This window comes from Xiphias gladius, chromosome 21 (assembly GCF_016859285.1).
Source record: "Xiphias gladius isolate SHS-SW01 ecotype Sanya breed wild chromosome 21, ASM1685928v1, whole genome shotgun sequence".
In the NCBI taxonomy this organism is placed as follows: domain Eukaryota; kingdom Metazoa; phylum Chordata; class Actinopteri; order Istiophoriformes; family Xiphiidae; genus Xiphias; species Xiphias gladius.
In genome coordinates, this window is record NC_053420.1 from 5,278,001 (window position 1) to 5,301,310 (window position 23,310).

Here is a 23,310-nt window from a genome sequence, read left to right on the forward strand (position 1 = left end):
TACTTATCAAAGTAAACGGGCCTACTGGGAAACATAGCCATAACACTGTTATTACACTGTTCCAGCTACTGGATCACCGTGTGTGTGTGTGTGTGTGTGTGTGTGTGTGTGTGTGTGTGTGTGTGTGTGTGTGTGTGTGTGTGTGTGTGTGTGTGTGACACAGAGAGTCAGAGTCAAAAAACATGCAGCAATCATGTAAAGTACAGTATATAACAATCAGAATATGTTTAGTGCAGGGTTACAGTAAGTCAACCACTGGCCAGGGGCCAGCAGAAGCCCACCGGACAGAGAACTTTCACTCTGTCTGGTGGGAGCTGTTACCTTCCAAATGTTTGGATAAAGCTGCCAATAATATGCCTGAGTTTAAATACGAAGGACAAACTTCTCACCATTGTGCGGTAGTTATTTCAACACAAGGAGAGTTTGTTTAAAAAAATACAGAACAAAATTAAGAAACTGAGATTTTGGATCAGGCAAAATCTAGACAACAGGTAAAAAAGTTAAGTCAAGTCAATACTTTGTTTTCCACTGTGTAGTAAAGTGAAAGTGGAAGATTTCAGAGGAATCAAAGACCAGCTCTGCCGTTACCATAAAAAAAAAATTAAAAATTAAAAATTAAAAAATAAAAATTAAAAAAAACATACACTTGCATGAATTTACTGAAAAACATTAAGCTTTAGGGAAAAGAGCATTCACTCTTTCACACAGTAATGCCATATATTTAGACTTTCACTTTCTAACTAAAATGAATATGAAACGAGATGCTTCAAGATGTGGTTATTTTAAACACCTTAGCTATGCAATTTTATAAAAGTCAGATAAACTACTTGTAAACCACTCTGGGACCTCTTCATCTGTTGTCTTCCATAGTGAACAACACTCTGACTGACTGAGCTGCCACCTGCCACAAACGAAATATGCTCTGCACTTCGTTAGGCTTAATTACTGTTAGTGACATATAAGTTTTGCTTTTTTTGACTCTGTGCACGTCACGTTTTCATATGACGATCAAAGGCAGTGAAATAATGAGTCTTAATAGATGTTCAGACCTAAAACAGCCTTGTATTAAAACAATGCAAGAGGCTGCACTGGTGGGGGGTCAGTTGCTTCAGGTATCAGTGAGACGTTGAAATGCAATCGAAGATGTCCAGTTTTGGTGACGGATGCATGCGTTGGAAGGTGTATGAGATGCCAGTACACTGCACAGTTGTTTATAATATTCAGACACAGGTGTTTACTGCTTTCAAAAGGTTATCACAACAGCAATCACTTTCATCGCAAAAGATTACAAGGTAAACGGTAGAAGGAGAAACAGCCTTCATATTGCGAAGTAATCCGCCAGGAATGTGCACGTGCTCGTATTTGACTGGCCACCGAAGCATTTTGCAAGATGACATCACTTTTTGTTGTGGCAAAAAGTTAAGCCGAGCCTGTGTTTTTTTTTTGCCAGAGCTGAGTGATTTCCACAAAGTGCTTATGTCGGTCTGAACATGACCTTGCACGGCTTTAACGCCAAATGCGCAAGTTTGTTATTGTGCATAGACAAGCCATTATATCCGACTGGGAGATCTGCTGTGTTTCTCTCTAGCGTCTGCCACAGGGATTTTCTGCCTGAACTTTCACATGAAATTCAAGTAAACTGAACTTTGACCCGGAATACAGTGACCTCCACAACACGCATCCAGTGGGATTCTGGCATTGACAAGATGTTAGTGATACGGCAGCGACAATTTTACTGTTGAGGAGAATGGAGGAAAGGATAATTTTGTGCAGTTCTACTCTCTGCCCCTACCAGGACTTGAGTAAAGAAATGTAAGCATGGCAGAATATATCATAGAAGACGTGGATACGAAGTTAAATAATTAATACTTTGATTATTTAATTTTGGATGTGGTCCATAGCATCCTAGTTGGCTGTTTTTTGCTGCTCCTCACCTGTACATCAGTGTTAAAAGGTAAGAGACTTGACTTATAGGTAATTATAGTAGTTTAGTATGGGGAGGCTGCTCCGCAGGCGAAAATGTATCACTAATAATGTTGAGGAGTCCGAGTTGACTGATCTGATTTCTGATTGGGTACAGCCATAGTAGCAAATAGTTGTATGGCCTGCTGGCCACTGGGGTCAGTCAGAGAAAAAAAAATTATAACCAATTGAGTTTAAGCGTGTGTGCATGTGTGTCTTACCTGAGCTGTGATTGTAGCTTGGCTCCTTTGGTTACAAAGTCCTCCCATGTAGGATAACTGGCCTGTAGCAAAACACAGAGAACAGCAATGACTTTAAAACCTCCAACCGCGTCACACAAGTCTGACCACAAGAGGATTCACTGAGATTAATGGAGATGTTAGCCCTGAAGCTTTAACAATGTGTATTTTATATCAATAATACTGAGGATCTTATCATCCTAATGATGGAGATATGACTATTATTAAAGTATTAGTATAAAACCTGTTGGGTATTTCTCTGAAACATTTGATAGCATATGCTTTACCATAATATCTTAATGCTTATTGCTATATTCTAATTACAGATAGGAGGTGGAATGTATGAACTTGGCAGCAATAAAAATCCACCAAATTTTGTGTTAACAGACAAAAGGAAAGTTTGAATTGTAAGAATATCTCATTGGTGCTTTGACAGACCATTACTGCTGCAGTATGCATGTTAAAACCAGTGAGGATTACTGGACTGAACTGAAATGAATTAGAGATCAGATCTAAAACAAAATGTGAATACCAAAAAAAGAGCACAGTGATATAAAAGGAACAAAGAGCTAAACAAAAAAAAAAAAAAACATCGAACATCGAGACCGGAAAGAGAAGATGCTGAAATTATGCAGAGAAAACAGGCAGCAGGGTAGAATGAAAAGAAAAACAAATGAAAAATGTCAACGAAAACAAGTGAAGTATTTTGACAGAAAGACAGCAGTGTTTTGGCTTGATAAATGTCTTAAACAAAAGACTGAACTAGTTTTCCGTTGACTAATCACTTCGTTGACTAATCGTTGCAGTTCTATATGTGAGCTCTGCGTTCTTTATTGTCACTGAATACAATATCCTGAATACTGAATATAATATCCCGTTTACAGTTTTTACTCTGATTTTCTGTGAACAAAAACAGCAGCTCTGAACAGTGTAAAGCAAATCAACAGCTGACCGCCTCGTGTTATTTTTGGCTTCTCTGGGTTTCATAATGAACATAGAGGCTGTGGACTCTCAGGCTGACCATCAACCTTCAGAAGCAAACAGAAGGACACGGGGCCTAATACAAGCAAACCAATGCTGCTGTCATGAAGCCGTGATCGATTCTCCATGAAACCACAGCTTTTTCTGACTCATCTCAACATTTCCAAGTTCATTTCAGCTTTATCACCAGTGAGCCACAAACCCTGTTTAAAGTGACGTGAATTTCACTGGGGAAAAAGGTGCATTCCCATTCACCAGATCTTATGCAACCTTGTGTATAAAAAAACAAGTGGAAATGCCAGAATAAAACCAAATCATGGGGAGATGGAAACAGAATTTTTCCCAATAACACAGTACGACACACAGTCGTGGTGCCTGCTTCTTCTTCTTCCAATGTAGACAAAACAGTCATGTCCTTGCAGGCGCTCTCAATTACAGGCCTCCACTACACGATCCATCTATCCATCCATCGGCTATACCATTTATCCTGTGAGGGTCGTAGGGGGGCTGGAGCCAATCCCAGCTGACACTGGGCGAGAGCCAGGGTACACCCTGGACGGGTCGCCAGTCAATCACATGGCCGACATATTGAGGCAAACAACCATTCACACTCTCAATCACATCTAGAGGCAATCTACCCCAGCAAGACCAAAAAACAGAATAACAAGAGATGGGGATATGTAAAACACCACCGCACAGGGATGGACAACAAAACACAAACTCATCAATTTAAAAAAAAAAAATTAATAAAAAATGTGGGGAGTGTAAAGGATCATTTTCTTGATAAATCAAGACAGAAAATTGGGAATTGCTGGTTTTGTACCAACAGTTAAAAAACCCAAAATATTCAGTTTACAATCACATAAGACCAAAAAAAAGCTGTTAATCATCTCAATTGAGATGCTGAAACTAGGTGATGTTCTGCAGTTTAGCTTGAAACATGACAAATGTTTTTTCCATTATCCAAGTAGTTGATTAATTTTATGTTGTTTGATCAATTAATCGACTAATCCTTTAAACTCTAAAACTCCTCACATCCATAAAAGGCAGCTGATGTAAACACGCTGATTGGCTTTATAACTTTGCTGAAATTTCAGTAATTCCTTTAAAACTTGTTCCGTATTTCAATGAAAACAAACTGAAAAATATCTGCATCAACTGGTCACTACTTTGCTGATATCAACAATAAAGCACAACATCAGTGAAAGGTTTTCAAAAGCTCTACATAAGGAATAAGGACAAATTTTTTTTTTTTACATTCTTCTGCAGAGATTGGACTATATGTCCATTCTTTAAGATTTAAAAGCTGCTTCTGTGTCTGGTTTTTGTAACAGCAGCTGATTGATTATGTAATCTAAGGCCGGTTCATACTGTAGGCTTTGACCTTGGGTTACATCTGTGACCAACAGCTGCTGGTGCGGTGCTCTGGTTATTGAATTAAAAACGCAGGAAAGCCCTGTTGGAACGGAGGGCTGAATCTCACTTTCTCTCTCTTTATTTTCCTGAACCCAGTCACCCTGTCTGTCCTCCGTCTCTGCTGGTCCACCAGAGAGGGGATAATACCGATTTAGCCCGTAACACCACACCATTAGCCTCTTAGCTCCACACCGCTAAAGCTGTTAGCCGACCCCTGCTTCACAACTAGCCAGGCATGCACACAGCATGGGGCTGACAGGTTTACTAGCTGCAGGGATTTAGCACTGCATGATGAAATACTGCAGGTGACTGGCTGAATGCCTCTGTGAACAACTAACTAAACCTGCGATAAATGGAACAGAAATGAAATGAGCTGTAAAGGATTGCACTCGAAAAACGTTATTGATCCCCGTATGGGGGAAATAAGGTGCAGCTGGAACAAAATTAGTACTGGGATTTAGAGAAATAAATACATTTTACTTGTGATTTTTGTTAAGATGAAGCACTTCTTAGAAGTCATTTTATAGCATTTGTAAGAAAAATCATGTTTTTGGAGCTGAAATCATTGGTGGTTATTTAACTGATGATATTGACTGATTAATGGTACATTTCAGGCAGTAAGTCATAATATAGTGTTTTCAGCTCAAGGCATTCATAATATATTATAATCTTTTTCCAAACCTCATCTCATGCAAGAGGTTTTTCAGCATATTAATTTCAGAAAATCCATGCGTGGAAAATTGTCTCATGTATAAATCTGCTTTGAATTGCACGGAATAAAATCTCTTGTACCTCACAGCTCTCCCACTGGCATCTTATTACATTTCTGTCTGCATATGCTTTATATATGTTCACAGGGGGTGTAACGGTACATGTTTACCCATATCCATTCTGTACAGGACATTCAGTTCAGTACATGTCTTTCTTTGGTTCAGTTCAATATGTTACGGCAGAATTGTGCAAATACACTTAAAATTACATCTTAGCATGTGTCGAACACATAAGCACTTTAAAGTGACAATGGACAAGAAGCATTACTGGCATACTGATATTTGTGTTTATTTCTTATTTGACCATATGCTAACGTTTGAATGCCTTGATTTTAGAAATAACAATTATGGCCAATGAGCCACTATTTAATGTTGATGTTCGTCAAAATAAATTATAATGATCTTATCTTCTGCATTTCTTTTGTATGAAGATGACATCTTCCATGACATCCAACAGTCTGAAAGCTACAGATTTTTTTTTTTTTTTTTTTTTTAAATTTACCATCACATAAGACAAAGAAAAGCAGCAAATGGTCACACTGAAACCAGAAACCAAAGAATATTTGGTGATTTTTGCTTGGAAAATGACTGAAACAATTTATCGATTACTCTGTTGATTGACCAACCCATTAATCATTGCAGCTCTAGTAGGCTGTAATGTTAGTTAGCTAAGAAATGAGGTTTATCCAAACTGAGCAGTCACTGAAGTTCACTGTGGGAAAGAGTGTCGAGCTACACCAATACAATAAAAAATGTCTCTGCTGCTTGTATTTCAGTCTGTGACGCTCTTGGAGAGCTCCTCTTGTTCCCTCGCCAATTCTCACCTAAACCTTAAATCCTGCCAGGATTTGTTGTGACTGCCAGGAATGTCACAGTCAGTCGCAGACAAAATATTCCGGCACTGGTTTTGCAGCAGGCAGGGCAGAAAACCCCACAGACAGACAAAGCATCAAGGTATGCTGCAGCTGGATAGGGAAAGCTTTAAAGCAGTGGTTGCTAAAGTTGTGTCCCAAGACCCACAAGGGTCACTGACGGTGTCAAGAGGGTTCCCAGAGACAGCTTCAAACAAAACAGCTATTGACCATCATCTGGCTGGATGGCTACTTCTATATCTAAACTCCACTACATTGCTGGAGTTAGAGAGAGAAAACCTCATGAATGAGATGCTAGTCTGAGCCAACCATTTTGGTCTGTGTTTTTGTCTAATTTAATTTCAAGTTTTAGGGACCTTTAATTAAGCCTTGAAAACCCTTGCGGTGTCCCTTATTTGCAATGATGTCGAGATACAGAAATACAAAATTATTTTTAAAAAAAAATAAAAAAATCAGTGGGTAGGTCAGCAGTGGGTCTTTGGTAGAAAATGACAATTATTCTTTCAGTTGTTTTAGCAGCTAATTTCATTACTACCAACTAGTTTTTGTTTTGAAAAGAATCAGAATTAAAATCAGAGCCCGAATGGAAAAATCGGTATTTTTTGCTCATCATAGATATTTCAGTCTCTGCCTAAATGTTGGTCGATAAGTTACAAGAAAATCGAGTAAAAAAATGTCAGAAAATATTTTTGAGCTAATATACAAAACAATGTTGCCATTATATTATTTGTCTACAAGAGGACACTGCAGAGTTTATTTTTTGAACTGTAAATGTCCCTCTCAGTCCATATCTTGGTCACAATGAAATTACCAAATTTAAAAGATCCTTATGAAAAGTATTTGTTTATGGTATTTGATTTAAAAAAAAAAAAAGGGGAAAAAAAAGATATACTTTCTAACTAAAATGATGGTTAGTTATCTGTAGTGCTGAAAAGGTTAGTCAATTAATCAACTTGACAATTTACAGCAGATTAATTGACAAGTTTGATATCCGAGGAATCTTTTAGATCACTTATGAAAAAATACCAAATATTTATCAATCAAATTCTCGGGTTTTCAAATGTAAACATTGGTTGGTTTTTATTAGTGTTTGGTTTGGAAACTTGTGATGGGCACTTGCTTTACACATATGGCTACTTTGGACATTAAACTCAGCCAGCTTTGGTACCTGCCTAAAAGGCTCTACAGCTGAGTGGAAACGGTCCACATGCTCTGCTAGCACACAGTAAAACCCTATTCACACAGCCCTGGCTCTCTACTTATAGAAGTTATACAGCGCTTTTATCTTATCTGCTTAGTCAACCAGACAGCATGACCAGGTATATGGTTACTTCAGTCTGTGTGTGTGTATAGTCACCTGCCACTGGTGTATAATCCTACCATGATAATCCTGACTTGCTCTACTAACCGAAAAAAAGGACGGAGATGGAGACAAAGCATTGTGAAAGGACTGACGTGACAACTCAGGAGAGTGGGAATAGTTCCCTGATGAACTTTCTCGAGTCCAGACGAACTCTACAAAACCAAGTCAAATGGTCGAAAGGAGTAGGGTTGAAACTAACAATCATTGTTATTCTCAATTTATTTGCTCAATTAATTAATTTAATGTTTGGTCTAAAAAATGTCAAAATAGTAAAAAAAAAAAAAAAAAATTCCATTCCAATTTCAACCCAAGGTGACGCATTCAAAGTGCTAGTTTTGTCCAACCAACAGACCAAAACGAAAACATATTCCACTTACAATGAGTAAAAAGTAGCTAACAGTCGGCTAATAGCGTCATTATAGACTATCACAGGTGTTTTTTCGAGGTTCATTTCTACAATAAAACACCCTGCAGACTGCTGTGGCTGAAATGTTCAGCTTGAAGCTCAGGATGTCATTACAGGATGCACCACATCTTATGCGAGAACTGATCATGCCGGGGAAAACATGAACCGACTCCATAAAAACTACTGAAAATGATGAGTATTAAAGTGCTAAAAAAGCCTTATGAAAACTCATAGTTATGGGTGATCAAAAGAAAACTGATATGGTTGGTGATTTTTAACATTTACCAGGGGGTGGGCTTCCTACTGATTTAAGGCGTCCACCTTCAACCTCAAGCACTGAGAAAGGTTGTGACCCATGGATACAGCCTCAAGCACTCCTCGCATTGCGACTGTATGTTAGTATGTACGTAAGCGCATGGGTGTCTTTTACAGCAGTTAGCTGACTGTTAGCTGCCAACTGAATGATTTGCCTTTTAAAAACATGTTGATGACTTTTGGTTTGTGAAGAGTGTGTACACTGCAGCTTTCTGTTTTACTTTTGTATGTGCAGCCATGAATTCAGCCCAGTAAAAGCTCTGTGTGTGTGTGTGTGTGTTATCTTTCAGACAATCTGGTTAACAGATGTATAGATAGCAGATGATAGGTGTGATGACACTAAAGCAGATGATACTAAAGTATTTTTCAGTGCAAACACGTCCAAAACAAATTCCATTTAACTGGTTTTAGAGTTCAACCTCAGGAAGCGTTGAGAGACAAAAGGCTGGAAGCGTGTCTCTGTACCTGGGTAAACATGCATGAATGTCATTCAGAGAAGTGAGCCTTTTTACTTGTACAATTGGGGTTTAACAAGTTCCAGTCTTTTTATTCGAGGAAACAACAGTGTTGCTCACTTGTTGAATGTACAACATACAACATTGGTATTTATCAGATGTAACTGAATCATCAAGTATCGAATCGAACTGAATCGATTCTGGACTTTGTGAGTCGAAATCTAATCAAATCAATAGATTAGCACCAATCCCTGCCAGCAGGGTGTAGGATCAACCAATCATCTTGTTTTACAGGTGGGACTGCACAAAGAGTTAAGATTTGAGAGGTGTGTGTGTGTGTGTGTGTGTGTGTGTCTGGTGTGTGTGTGTGTTATCTTTCAGACAATCTGGTTAACAGATGTATAGATAGCAGATGATAGGTGTGATGATACTAAAGTATTTTTCAGTGCAAACACGTCCAAAACAAATTCCATTTAACTGGTTTTAGAGTTCAACCTCAGGAAGCGTTGAGAGACAAAAGGCTGGAAGCGTGTCTCTGTACCTGGGTAAACATGCATGAATGTCATTCAGAAAAGTGAGCCTTTTTACTTGTACAATTGGGGTTTAACAAGTTCCAGTCTTTTTATTCGAGGAAACAACAGTGTTGCTCACTTGTTGAATGTACAACATACAACATTGGTATTTATCAGATGTAACTGAATCATCAAGTATCGAATCGAACTGAATCGATTCTGGACTTTGTGAGTCGAAATCTAAATCAAATCAATAGATTAGCACCAATCCCTGCCAGCAGGGTGTAGGATCAACCAATCATCTTGTTTTACAGGCGGGACTGCACAAAGAGTTAAGATTTGAGAGGTGTGTGTGTGTGTGTGTGTGTGTGTGTGTGTGTGTGAGCGCACCCCCGCCCCCCAAGTTTCTGCAACTCACATTTACCTGTGCTACCCTTATCTGCAAAAGGGTAGTGTATCTTCACAGGAGTATAATCCCCATATAACTCACTAAGAATAAACTGGGACTACAAACACTGCTCTGTATAATGTTCACTTTCATGCCAGAAACAAAACAAATCTCTTTCACTGTCACTAGAGGTCAATTCTGATGTGACTAGAGGTTAATTCTGAGTCTGCTTTTAATGCAGCTTACAAAACTTAAACTCTGTTCAAGTGATAACAGACTGATATACACAGTGTTAACTGAGAAGCCGGCCTTGTGTGCGGAGGAAATTCAACCATTTCCATCTAGCATTTTGTCTTACACTTCCGATTAAATGAGTGTAGGAGGGTAAATGTCCTGGTTTAAGATGTATGGAAATATTAATGAAACTGCTATCATAAATCACAGAGTGAGAATGTGATGGTGCAAGCTCGTCTGAAACAAGTTTGAGAGTGAAACCTGACGATCACACGCTGCAGAGGATCACCATGAAACTGTCTCTTTTGTTTTTACCTCTCTTTTATTAAGTACTTTATTCAGTACTTTCTGATTTGCCCACCCTGTCTGTGGCCCTTAGCTCCAAACCCTTTGGTTCCACTGAAGATGTAAAGCTTTAAAAACCACTCACAAATAGACACTCAGCTGCCAGTTTATTAGGTACACTTGGCTAAAAAGGTCATTAATGGCCAGGTCTTATTGAAAGTGTTTTAAAGAGGTGCTGATTCAAATTTTTGATCACTTTGGAGGATGTAGTTTGTGGTGCTGTTTAACTGTATTGCATTACGGAGAGAGGTGTCTCCGTTTTTTAGCCAACGCTCACCCAATATAAATCGGGTGGACAACATAAATGGAAACACCATTCAGTGTTACACAATACAGTTCAACAGCAGCACAAATTGGTCACTGTAGTTTTTAAGCAAACGTTACTCAAGCAGGAAGAAATGTGCATTTGTTGAAGACTATTTTCAGCTTTCGATTAATACACATTTGGTGCTTTAGCGAGCATTTCTAGCAGCAGGACGGTGTGTGTTGGACTATACATAAACTACAGTGTGTGTGTTCGCGGTAATGAAGGAACAAGTTAGCCAGTGCAATGAGGTGGCTCACTGATGTGGTTTTTATAGATTTTGAACAACAAAGGAGCTCTATGGCACAAAAGGAATAAGATATATCAGGCTTTGGATGCACAAAACTTAACAGGATCAAGTCATTGTTGGTTTTTTTGTCTTTTCATGGGAACCATTGACAAATAAAAAAAAAAAAAAAAAAATCACCAGACTTATCTATTATTATAAAGCACTGTTTCGGTTAGATATACTTATGTTTATTCCCTGACAAAGCCTAATTGAAGTTTAGAAGTTTCCCTAATACTGACTTTGTTGCCCAAAATACATATTTAAAAAAAAAACAGAAACAAAAAAAACCCTGGACTTTTTGTCCAGTCCCTGGCTATTGTGTTTCAGACAAACAGTCGCCATGTTAAAGTAACAGAGAGTGAGGGAGAAAGAGGGAGGTCGAGAGAGGTTGAGACTGTTCAAACAGCAGGTTGATGGGTTTGTTTAACATTGTGTTTGAGCAACACTGGTTGACTCAAAGAGAAAGAAAAATGAGAGAGAGGGGAAAGTAGACAGTAAGGGTGAGTCAGCATCAGGTTAATGGTTTGTTCAGTGAAGACTATGTGTTCAACACAGTCGAGTACTTGGTCCTTTATCTGTGAAATAATGGGGTTTTTATTAAGTGAGACAAACAGACAAAGGAGAGCATGGACTTTAAAATCGCTCTTATCATTCTTATGTTACCCACAATGCTTAATACTGACAGCGGGCAGGCCGATTAGCTTTTGTGTTTTGTTTTGCCGTTTATTCCAATCCCATTCCGGCGTGTAGTATTTCAAATGCCTAAGTTGTTCATAAAGTTCGGTACATTCGAGGGGCGGAAAGTCACCTCATAGCTCTCTGACTGAGCCTCCAGCTGCCAGACGGACTAAATCTCGTGGCGAAAACTGAACAGTGAGACTGACGAGCCTCTCCTCCTTGCCCTCTTCCTCTCTACAGCAGCAGCCGTCTGTGACAGGTTAGCAGCAAGCAGACTGGCAGACAAGATGCACCACCGGGATATTCCTCAGTTTCTCAAACCATACAAATACATACAAATACAAAGACATATTCCCAAGGGAAATGTTATAGCTGGCCTTCTGAAAACACAGATACAGTAAATCTCGCTCAATTTTTCACACTGCATTTTTAAATAGCTTCTACTACATGGATTGGTCAAGAGGAATTGAGCTTTAAAAAAAAAAGACCATTTAAGGACAATGTCCCTCTTCAATTGTATGAACGCAAAACCCATTTTTTTCTTTTGAAGATTTAAGTCCTTAAATTTCCACGTTTAGCTCTGAGCTTATTGTCACCTGTATGTGAACTAATATTGAGCCCTTCAGTCTCCAACCTTTTTACTCTACGTATGGTCTAAGGGTGAGGGGTCATAGGTCAGATAGTTGAAGTAAGAATGATAATTATGATTATCATAAGAAATAATTTTTGTAATAACGTTAATTAATAGCACGGAACAAAAAAGGCGGAACTCAACCTCGAGAGCAGAGCACAGCAATGGGACAGAGTACAAGTGCGCACATCCTAGATTAATCCTGTAGTTCATCTCCCAAAGACAAATGTGAAGTACTTTGGGAATTTTTGGAACCCCATCACTTACAGACAAATGTCAGCAGGGCACCAAACTCCGGCACAAACAAACGACCAATACACCAACTGACCATCACACATAGCAGCACTTTACAAACCTTCAGCCAGCTCTGGTCAGGTGAAGAAAGTAACTGGGTCCATAGTCCGTTTCATTTCAAATGCCCTGCGCCTGTACAGCGTTTGGGATAACGCTGGCTTTCACCAGTACTAACACTGCAGCAGAGAAGCTATTCTCCACTATTGGAGACATAAAATTACGTTAATAATACAGCTGAGCACTCCACCATAGTAACATTTAAAATACACTGTAAATGTACCTCCTTTCTTTTTTTTTTTTTTTAAACTTGCCAGTTACTTGAAATTAATCATCATATGTATTGCATTGCATTGTGTTTTCTCTTCTATGTCCAAATGCAACTCAAAAAATGTTATAATTTCATGAATGAGTCCCGCTGTCTTTAACCAGCGGTAAAGTGATTTTCTCTGCGCTCTCTTTTTCCCCCCTATTCCTCTCATTTATCTTTTAGCCAGCATGTTGCCATGGGTTCCTGATGGGTGTGGAGAGGAGGAAATAAAAATGGCAGCTGATCTCCATGTGACTTTTGTCTATTTCTGTTTCTTTGCATACTATTTGTGTATCTCTTTGTCTCCGGTCGGTCAGACTCTTACAGACTATGCGTCTCTCCACTTAATATAATACGCACATTTGTATTAGGAAAAACTGACAACAAAATCTTTAAATCTTTCAAGTTCAAGCCCAAGTGATAGAATTCTCACTTTTTGAAATAAACTGTAAACCTATTTCCAGCATTTAATAAAACTACCCAACATATCTTCCTTTAAGACTGATCAAAAGGTAAAATATACTGACAAAAAAATAAACGCTGCACAGTAGAAAAACAATAACGAATGCATTCAGTTGTCATTCCAAACATTTAACTCCATATGAGAAAAATTCTCCAAACTTCCGTTGATAAAATTTTGCCTTTACAAGCGCAAACTCCCTTTTTTAATTCAATTTTTTTCAAACATCCGTTCATAAAATCTTCAACTGAATAAAACCCCTCATAGTGCTCAAAATGCGATGCCTACTTTATGAAGATAGCTCCATCAGTGCATAGTGAGACCGGTGAATGTATGTGTTTTATAAATCCACACCCTCAACTGAACTGCACTCATCCTTAGTGCCCCATCACCTCCATCCCCCTCTCTACCTGCTGAGTCATGTCCATCCATCCCTCTAACTTCTTTCCTAACTTTCTATACAAAGTTCTCAACACGTCAACACGGATCCGTTCAATCTAAACTTGAGAAATGCAGCCTTCTTTAACTGAATTTGAAGGGATACTGCCAGTTTATTCTTTACAGTAGTCAGTATTCCCATAATCCCCAGAGAGCCCAAGTCTGTAACTAAGAAACCTCTGTTCCACTAGCTTTGGTAATTCAATAAAATCTCTCATCAAGTCTCACTGGTCTTTCTGAAAAAGTGAAACGTGTTTCTGGGCTTTACTATCTGCATTCTAAGATATTTTAAGTTAATTATTACCCACTACAGCAGTCAGTATTAGAAGCTGAAACCTCCATGATTTCAGCAGAGACAAACAATGATTAATTTGATGTTTGAATTTGAAAAACTTCAACTCTCATGAAGTTCTTCCAGCTCTGCAGTGTGCGTATTACACATCATTATACACCAGTTTTTCCTCATCCATGATATCTTCCCATGCTCTATTCTAATGCCATCTTTCTAGCTGTAATCTGTGCTCTCTGGAAAAAAAAAAAAAGGAAAAAAGAAAAGAAGAAAAAAGAAAAACAAGTATGCCATTTGGCCCTCCCTTTCTACTCTAATAGCTAGCGGCTCAGCAGGCTTCAGTCTCTCAACCTGATGATCTTCAACCTGCGACAATCATGGGGTTGTTGTGAATTGTGTTTGTTAAACGCTGCTAAGAACTTTTTTTTCTTTTTTTTTTTTTGACCTACCATCACTGTCAATAGTAATGGAGTAGGGCTTTATTCTAAGGCTGGATTCTTTAGTAATCTGCATTAATACAAATGTCAAGGTCATGTTAAGTTAGGTTTTCATAGAGTGTTCAAGCTACAGTATATAAGTTCTATCTAACATTTTTTAGTTGAACTATCTTGATGTGGAGAGATGCCCTCAAAGCCTTCTGTGACCCCGGACTCATTGAACAGCTGCAGTGCAGAGATATCCTCTAAAGAGAAGGCCAAAATCAGGGGTGGTTGCTGTCAGTCAATAAGAGGACGCGTTTCTGGTCCACTGCTCCTCGCGCACTAAAGGCTTCAGGCTAGTATCAGCTGCTGGAAGACGTCACTACGGCTGACTCGCAGGCTAGCGAGCCATCCGATTCCTGCATTAGCTGAGACAGCGAACACAACAAGGACGTAGGCCAGGTGCTGGGCGGAGTGTAACAAGAGCAGGGGGAGGGAAGGGTGGGAAGAGCGGGGTAGTTTGCTTTTGAGTCTCGTGCTAGCGCTAGCTTGATTTCCGTAACTTGCATATTGTAGCTTTAAAGATATGAAAGTTATATAGACATATTTACTAGGGAAGTCCGATGTTCCAAGTCCTTTAGGATCGGGTATCTGCCGATACAGTGTCTGATCCGATACTTAAAAACTCAGATGGCAGTTTAGTAGGTATGCCTAGCTAAAGCTAACGCAATGTGTTACAAAACCCCTGCAATAATTCTTCCCTTCATGATGGTTATAATTCTCAGTTTTAGTTTACACCGTTTTAATTGTGTTTAATTGCAATGTGTTAATTCAACTTTATGGTCATTTTAGAGGCCTCAGTTTGTGATGCTCTTGAAATTACTTGTTTTATACGTACAGGTGTTTTTACTATTTTGTCCACCCCGCTTATATCAACAAGGGTATGCTCTCTGTATGATGCATTACCGTTCAACAGCACCACACACTACACCAGCCAAGACTAGCATACAGTTGAATGCATGCATCCTCGTTCTTTCGTCTCTCCTCCCCCATCCTCTCTTTCCTTCTTTCCTTCTGCCTCCTCCCTTCGCCCCTTTTGATGTTCCTTCCTCTAGGGCTAGGTGATAAGACCCTCTCTATTGTGATTTCGAAAAAAATTCCCACAATAACTATGATAAACTGAAGAGTAATCTATGATAAATGTATTTGTTCTTTCTTTTCCTGCCTTTTTTCTCCTTCCTGTCGTCCCCCGCAGCTAACACCCAGAAATGACAAACCGTTACTTGTGTGGCAATACTTGTATTTCTATGTGCGTGTGTGTGTGTGTATTTCTATAATTTTGGATTGTCTGGTCAGTTTTGCAATAGTGTGTGCATCCAGTGTGGGAGTGTGTGTGTGTCCACACCCATTGTCACCTGAGGCTGCCTATTTCTCTGTCAGCAGAAGGTCTTCTCTGAAATCAACCACTCCTACGCACACACACACACACACACACACACACACACACACACACACACACACACACAACTACCTACCAAGAACTATAAAGTATCATATTATTGATGTGACTAAGCCTTCATGACATCCCATCAAATTATGGCTTCTAGTTGTAGGGTGTGTTTTTGCGTGTGCAATTGTACACAGTTATCACAAAGGTCAAAACGACTTGTGTGGGAAAATCCTGTATTTAACTCTACACACACAAACACACACGGTTAATTATATACAGACAGGTCTCAGTATAAAACACAGTAATGCAGTCGTAACCATTGCTTGCTATGGCGTGTTTGTGTTTCTGTGCATGTGTCCACATAAAAATTGAGGATGGATGTAGCTTGCTGCAAAAAGCTATTTGCTATTCTGCACACAAACACACACAAACAAACACAGACACACACACACACACACACACACACACACACACACACACCTCTCTCAATTCACCTTAAGTACACAGTACAGGACAAACACATACACACACACATGCAGCAGACATATGTATAAACACGTAACCCCACACACAAACATACACACAAATTTTAACTTAATCCTCTCCTAGGGAAGGAGGTCAGGTCGACTGTTGTTTTGAGTGACATTTTCCTTTAAAGTCAGTTAACGGTTAATGAAGAGAATAAATTTAATATTCAAACACTAATCTAACCCTCGTGAAGCAGAGAATTACACTGGGAGGCGTTGGTGGGGGCAGAAAAGGAAAATTACAAATGGAGATATGAGAGAAAAGAGTAAGAAAAGAGGAGTGGATGGATAAACACGGTGGGAGAGGAAGGAGGGATTAACATGAAAAAAGACAGGACTGAAGAGGACAGGAGAAACAAAATAGGTGGAAAACATGAGGAAAGAGTGCACAATAGTGTATGAGCATGACAGAGAGAGTGAGAGATCGAAAGTATGTACTGATCTTGTCAGGATGGAGGGATAGATGCGAACAGAGATGGAGGAGTGTGGAAGGTCGATGGCTCATAATGTCACCCCTGATATAGCTGAGACAGAAATCAATAAGCTGTCTGTGTCCCTCCAGTAGAATTTTAAAAAGGTCCCATGAAGCTTCTGCAGGATGCTAATATGATTCTGAGCTGTGACTTTAAAAAAAAAAAAAGAAAGAAAGAAAAACACAGGAAGTTAGGACAGGATGCAAAGGAGGCTGGAAAATTAAAAATTAAAATCTCAATTTCTTTGAGGCTGGGGACAACTCACAATTTTAACCCATTTTAATAGATTTTTTTCTCTGCACTAATGCAGAAAAACTGAAGACTAAAAAACATGATTGGCAGCCTTCCCTTGGAAGGTTGTGCATACTGAAAGAAATATGAGTTATCCCATAGTGCTATGGACTGTCAGTACCATATGCTTCAGTTGAGTAGAGCACATCCAGTTCAAGCTTCGGGACAGACAGAGAAGAAACTGGGAGTGAGCTCATTAGTTCATCTGCATCCACAGTTCGTGTTTCTTGAGAAAATAACCTTTTGGTACATTTTATAATAACTTGATTTTTAAGATTCAGACATTTTTTCACGTTGTGCAAAAAAACAAAACTTTATTGATTTGTCTCTACCATATAATAACAGATGATGCAGGGTAAAACATTTACCCAGGAGAGGTGGGGTGATTTTAACATTACCTGCAATGGTCAGTGGGTAGGTTTTCACCCCCACCCCAGTAACAGCTGCAGCCATAATAACCTCTTATTTTTTCGGCAATCTCGCTGGTCCTCCTGTAATTTAAATCCCGTTCAGAGCCATGCCCTTGTTTTTCACTGCAAACGAAATCATTTGTTTGCTTTGTGCGTTTAATGATGTTAATACAGCTGATTTTTTTTCCAACAACACACGTGTATAAACTGCTTTTCTACTCAAATGAGCTTTAATTAGGCTATTTGGATCTGAAAGTTTTTTGCTTCAGCCAATTTCTGTGGTCCCTCCCTAAGTGGGACGAAATAGGCAAAACTCTGGGGTCTATGTCGTATGTTATGAATCCAACTCCTTTGTTACTCTACTTTTTTTTTTTTTACAATATCTTTGGTTTTATGGAATGCCATTGTATTCTGATTTAATACTGTGCTTAGAGTTTCAAAATTACTTTCCAGTAACAACCTCAAAGGTGATCTGTTGTTGTTAGCCTTTAATGGAAGTGTGTTTAGCTCGCTGCATAGCTGTGTATCTACACGCATAGTGCGGGCAGAGGAGTGACCAAGCCAACTTCCAGGCCCCAATAATCGGTTTCCAACACTTCCTCCTTCAACACAATTCAGTGTGTACTCAAACTATTTAGGTTTATCTTATGGAAATTCATGTCACAACAATATTAAAATATGCTTTCCTTTATATGGCTGCTTCGTTAATTCACAAAATGACCTATATTCTGTGGCAAGCCTCTGTACCTTCATGTCTACTGACTGATTCAGTGCAAGCTCTTCGCAGGCGTATTATGATGCCCTAAGGAGAGATTTTTCTGGACAGCAACTCTCTACTTAATTAGACATGACTTTTCTGTGTGTGTGTGCGTTTGTGCATGCAATTGATTCAGAGCTTGTGGCATCATATCCTGGTATTTTACCAACATGGCAGAAAACCAATGGGGGCACTCCTGACTCCATCTGCCACACACACACACACACACACACACACACACACACACACACACACACACACACACACACACACACAATCCACCATAGCAATCCTTTTTTTCCTTTATCTGACAGCAGTAATGACTCTTGTACTGCTTACTGTTCTCACCGCAGGATGCCTGCAGGTTCCATCACGTTACATCCAAAACGTTTTAACTTCAGAATGAAATGAGAACTGTCTCGTTTTCCCTCACAGACTTCATCTTGCAGAGATCTAACCTGTGGCCTCATGTATTGTACAAATCCCTCCCAACAGCAAGGTGACCTTCCTGTCAGAGTAGCAGGTCTGTATCTGATTGAGATAAAACTCAAAAAGTTCCAGTGTAAAAATGTGGTGTCTATTGTTCAAAAACAAGACATCTAGCTTCAAAAAAGCAGAAGTGCACACTGCAAGGCTACAATGAATTCTGTGATTCATCTGAAGATGTACTCTTACACAATATTCCTGTACTTTTTTCACACTGAATCATTATCTGTGGTTTGATAAGACAACACACATTTCCACATCACAAAAACTATTAATGCAACAACCACTCTGACAAACACGTTTGCTCCTCAACAGCACGCACAAGTAATTTAAGAGAATTTTGAGGTTTTCACCAATATTCTCATATTCAGAATTTTCAGTTGAGAGCGAACAACAATTCAGCAGTGGTCCAGACGTGTCGTACAATCATGTACAGATAGTCTTCCTCTCTCCACAAGAAAAAAAAAAAACAAAAAAAAAACAAACAACTTTGGAATCATAATGCCTTAATTTGAACGAATTTGCAGTTTAATGTGATACAGAAATCAACAAAAATAAAATATTTAAGAAAAACTAAATGCAAAATTAATTCATTCTCCTCACCATAGTGTCATTATCAGGGCTTGTCAATTTACTGTTTTTTTGTTTGTTTGTTTGATTAAATTTTATTGGCATTCATCACTGCAACTTCTACAGTTCAGTACCAGCTAGGAAAAATCTCTCACTCCGACAGCTGGTCAGGGTCTTTTTGCAGGTCTTTTATCCAGTTTCATCCTCTATTGCACCTGACAGTGTAAAATCAGCTACTGTAATTTAATATATTCTCTTATCTACTATCTCAGTGAGATATATATCTTTTACAAAGCAAAAATACATTTTCTGCTTCCAGCTTCTCAAATGTGAGGACTTGTGTTGCTTTGTCATAGATGATAGCAAACTGAATATCTTTGGATTTTGGACTGTTGGTTGAATAAAAAAAAAAAAAAGACGACACCTTGGGCTTTGAGAGATTGAAACAGGCATTTTTCACTATTTTCTGGCATTTTATAAACAAGATGTATAAACCAATTAATCATGAAAATAATTATTAGATTAAATCGATAATAAGATAACTGATAGTTGCAGCCCTACATTCTTGTGAAGACAACTAGCCCACAAACAGAGCAGGTAAAGTTATAAGGCAATTTTAGTGGCCTCGACTATCCTACTGGTCATATCTCACGAATGTGCACCTCCTCAGGAATGGGTGGCATTCACCAGGCTAAAACGAGCATTTAATGAGGAGTCTGTCCAGTTAAGAGAGGTTGTAGAATCTGATCTAGGACACTGGGACAAGCAAACCTCACAGAGAAGTTCAGGTTATACAAGAATACAAAATGTTGCATGAGTGCAGTAGCGTTAAACATTAAAAAGAGATATAAAGAGAATTCCAACAGAAAAGCTTTATGTTACATTTCTAACAACTTCTACTCTGACGAAGCCAATCGGTGAATGTTGCCTCATTCTCTGGTAACAGCTTTGAGCGTTAAACATTATTAAAAAAAAAAATAGTTTTGTGAATCTGACACCAATCGGAAAAACAGAACTACTACTGTGGTTGCATGAGTTTTGAAGCGTCTGTTTTTGTGCCATCTTGACAGTAAAGCTGGGTATGCAGTTTTCAGACACTAGACCAAAAAGTCCAGTCGCACCCCTTCCCCTTTTTCTGAGCTGTTTCGGACACAAAGATAAGTTCAGGGCCGACTTGAAAATAGAGGCTGATAACGATGAACATCTGAGAGCAGTGAAACACAGACAGGCAGCAAAGGGCAGCCTGCTTAACAAACATCAAAGAGCGCACAGCTGGCAAAATCCACCCCCATCCCTCTTACCCTCTCCGATGGCCCACTTCCAATTTTAACCTCCGCTCATTCATTACCCAATCAACATCACCAGCACTCATCATGTCCAGTCGTTCTACATCCAGTCATTAATAGCCTATATTTGAAGGTTCTTGTGTATCCTGAACTCGTTCAGTTTCTGTGCGTCTTTACACACTTTTTAGCATTACTTTCATCTTGTCAGTACTTTATGACTCAACCAGTCTGAGAGGTATGACCTCATGACAGCCCTAATAAACATTTAGAAAGGCAACCGCAACTAATGATTATTTTCATTATCGATTAATCCTGCCGATTGTTTTCGCGATTTATCAATTAATCGTAATCGTTAATTTCCCAAAGGCCCAAGATGGTGTATTCAAATTGCTTGTTTTATTCGGCCAGCAGTCCAAAAATGCTAAATATTTTAAAAAAAAATAATAATAATAATAAAAGCATCAAATCAGAACATTTGACAAGCTTTCACCAGTGAATGTTCGGAAAAAATTACTAAAACGATTAATCCATTATTGACTTACTGACGGATCAATGACTCAACTAACAGTTGCAGCTGAGGAGGAAACGCAACACCGAAACACGAATATCACATTTGAGGAAGTGCAAATGTTAAGTGAAGAAATGCAGGAGAAACTCCACGAGGAATGAATGGAGGAGCCCAGTCAGACCTCCACTTGTAACACAAACCTATTTGTTTCCATCAACATCAGCTTCATTATTTTTCATTTAAATACCGCCAGCTGCCGCCTTGATATCGCTCAGTATTTAAAGTGTTTTACTTTCACAGGAAAAATCTTTAAAAAAAAAAAAAAAAGAAAAAGAAACTATTACATTATGAAATGGAAATGCAGAGAAGAGGTGAAAATTGAATAATAATAATAATAATAATAATAATAATAAAACAAGAAACATAAAATATTCTGGAAATGAATTTAAAGATGCATTACATTTTATAGATATAAAATGCAAAAGCAATGACGACAATGAGAAAAATGCACTGTGAGGACTTGTAGGGGGTTCAAAAGTTATTCTGATTTGATTCTTTTACCTTCATGTCGTTCATGATGAGCTGGAAGAGCCCTCCCAAGGCGCCGCATTCCTTCTCTATACCCGCATCCATTTTTCCACTGGCTCGGAAAAATCCTCCTCGACTTCCCAACACGCAAACTTTAGTCCCCCCCCCCAAAAAAAAAAAAAAAAAAAAAAAAAATCCAGCCAAGTTTTGAAATACTCCAACAGAAGAATCAATAGAGGCTTTTTTATTTAATATGGGGGAGGGAGGGAGGGAGTTACAACACCCCGAGGGCAAAGTCTACCTTTAAAACAAATTTAAAAAAATTTTTTTTTAAAAAGACGTCAAAAACCAGCAGTGGAAAAGGAGAAAAACGAGGAAAAACACACAGGAGTAAAATCCAGGTCGGAGAAGCCGAGAGGCTCACACTAACGCTGGGCTTCAGTCAGCCGATGCTACCAGCCGGCCAACTTGATAAACGTCCGAAAAAACACCACATCATGACTGATTCACGGAGCAGACTGTCTGGAAAATGTCTGACAGGTTTTTGTTGTTTGTTTTTTTTAACTTCAGCCCCGGCTGCCTTTAGTCCCGGTAAAGGGAAAACACAGCTAACCGCGGGTAGCTAACTTCGCTAGCTAGGTTAGCGTTAACTCCGCTAGCAACCTGTGACTGTGAGAGAGTGTGTGTGTGTGTCTGTGTGTGTGTGTGTCGTGTGTCGTGTGTGTCGTGCGCGTGTGCGCGTGTTTGGCTTTCCCAACGAAAACACACATACACACAGCCCGTGATCAATCAGTCCGCCGAAATAAATCGGCACTGCTCTTATCTGGCGTCCGGCGCGGATTCGAAACCCCCCGTCCTGCTTTGCAGAAGCGTATCCGAGTGATTTCACGTTGTTTTCCAGCGAGTTTTGACGACAGCGCCGGCCGCTTCCCCCCGGTTACTCCAATGGGAGTCCTGACCTGAAGTGAATGAGTGTCTCCCCGAGCACGGCGTCCAGTTAGCCACACTGACACACCGCACATCCGGCCGAGAGTTTCGAAATCAAAGCTTCCAATCCACCGATCAAAATCTCTCAGCCTTTTATTTTTCATTTAATAATTACACATAGATAGATAGATGTTATAAACATGTCGCAGGACCTTTTATTAGATTCATTTTTTAAAAACACTTCACTGACACCTACAGGTCAAGTAGTTAGATGTTTTGACTAAACAAAAATGAGCATTTATTAATCAGTAAATTGCAAGTAACAACAGTAATAACCAAACAAATCCAAAGTTTTTAAATTGATAATTAATGCATGTTTGCCATCACATGCAAAAATTCAAAAATCCAAAAATTATATATTATACAAAATTATAGAAATTATTATGCTTATTCCAATGGTCTATTTTATTTTTTGTAAATACCAGCTAAATCAAAAATCTAAAACTAAAATCTCTTTTAATATGCACGCGTCGAAATGTTTTATGTATCTTACACTGTTTGTTTCCTGTACAAATTTAACACATCTTCACGTCTATATTAGCTTAAATAATTCTAAAGTTCTCTTTAATGAAATGATAATAAAACAACCGTGTAAGCTCATTTGTATAATAATGACAAACTGGTCAACTGATTTAAAAAAACAAATTATTTTTTATTTTATTTTTTTTTT

At 38.8% G+C, this 23,310-nt stretch overlaps 2 protein-coding genes across 3 annotated transcripts in view; one reads left to right on the forward strand and one right to left on the reverse strand.

Moving 5' to 3' along the window:
• The window catches only part of mtss1 (MTSS I-BAR domain containing 1), a 67,935-nt gene extending 45,255 nt beyond the window's left edge, over positions 1-22,680 (reverse strand). For both annotated transcript variants that reach the window (XM_040116155.1, XM_040116154.1), the window contains exons 1-2: positions 21,687-22,680; positions 2,184-2,245 (exon numbers count right to left, since the gene is read on the reverse strand). In XM_040116155.1, the coding sequence (XP_039972089.1) occupies positions 2,184-2,245; positions 21,687-21,758 (134 nt within the window). In that variant the 5' untranslated portion in view covers positions 21,759-22,680. The remainder of the gene's footprint in view (positions 1-2,183; positions 2,246-21,686) is intronic.
• LOC120807181 (E3 ubiquitin-protein ligase TRIM35-like) overlaps positions 1-23,310 on the forward strand; it is a 322,424-nt gene that overhangs the window by 293,398 nt on the left and 5,716 nt on the right.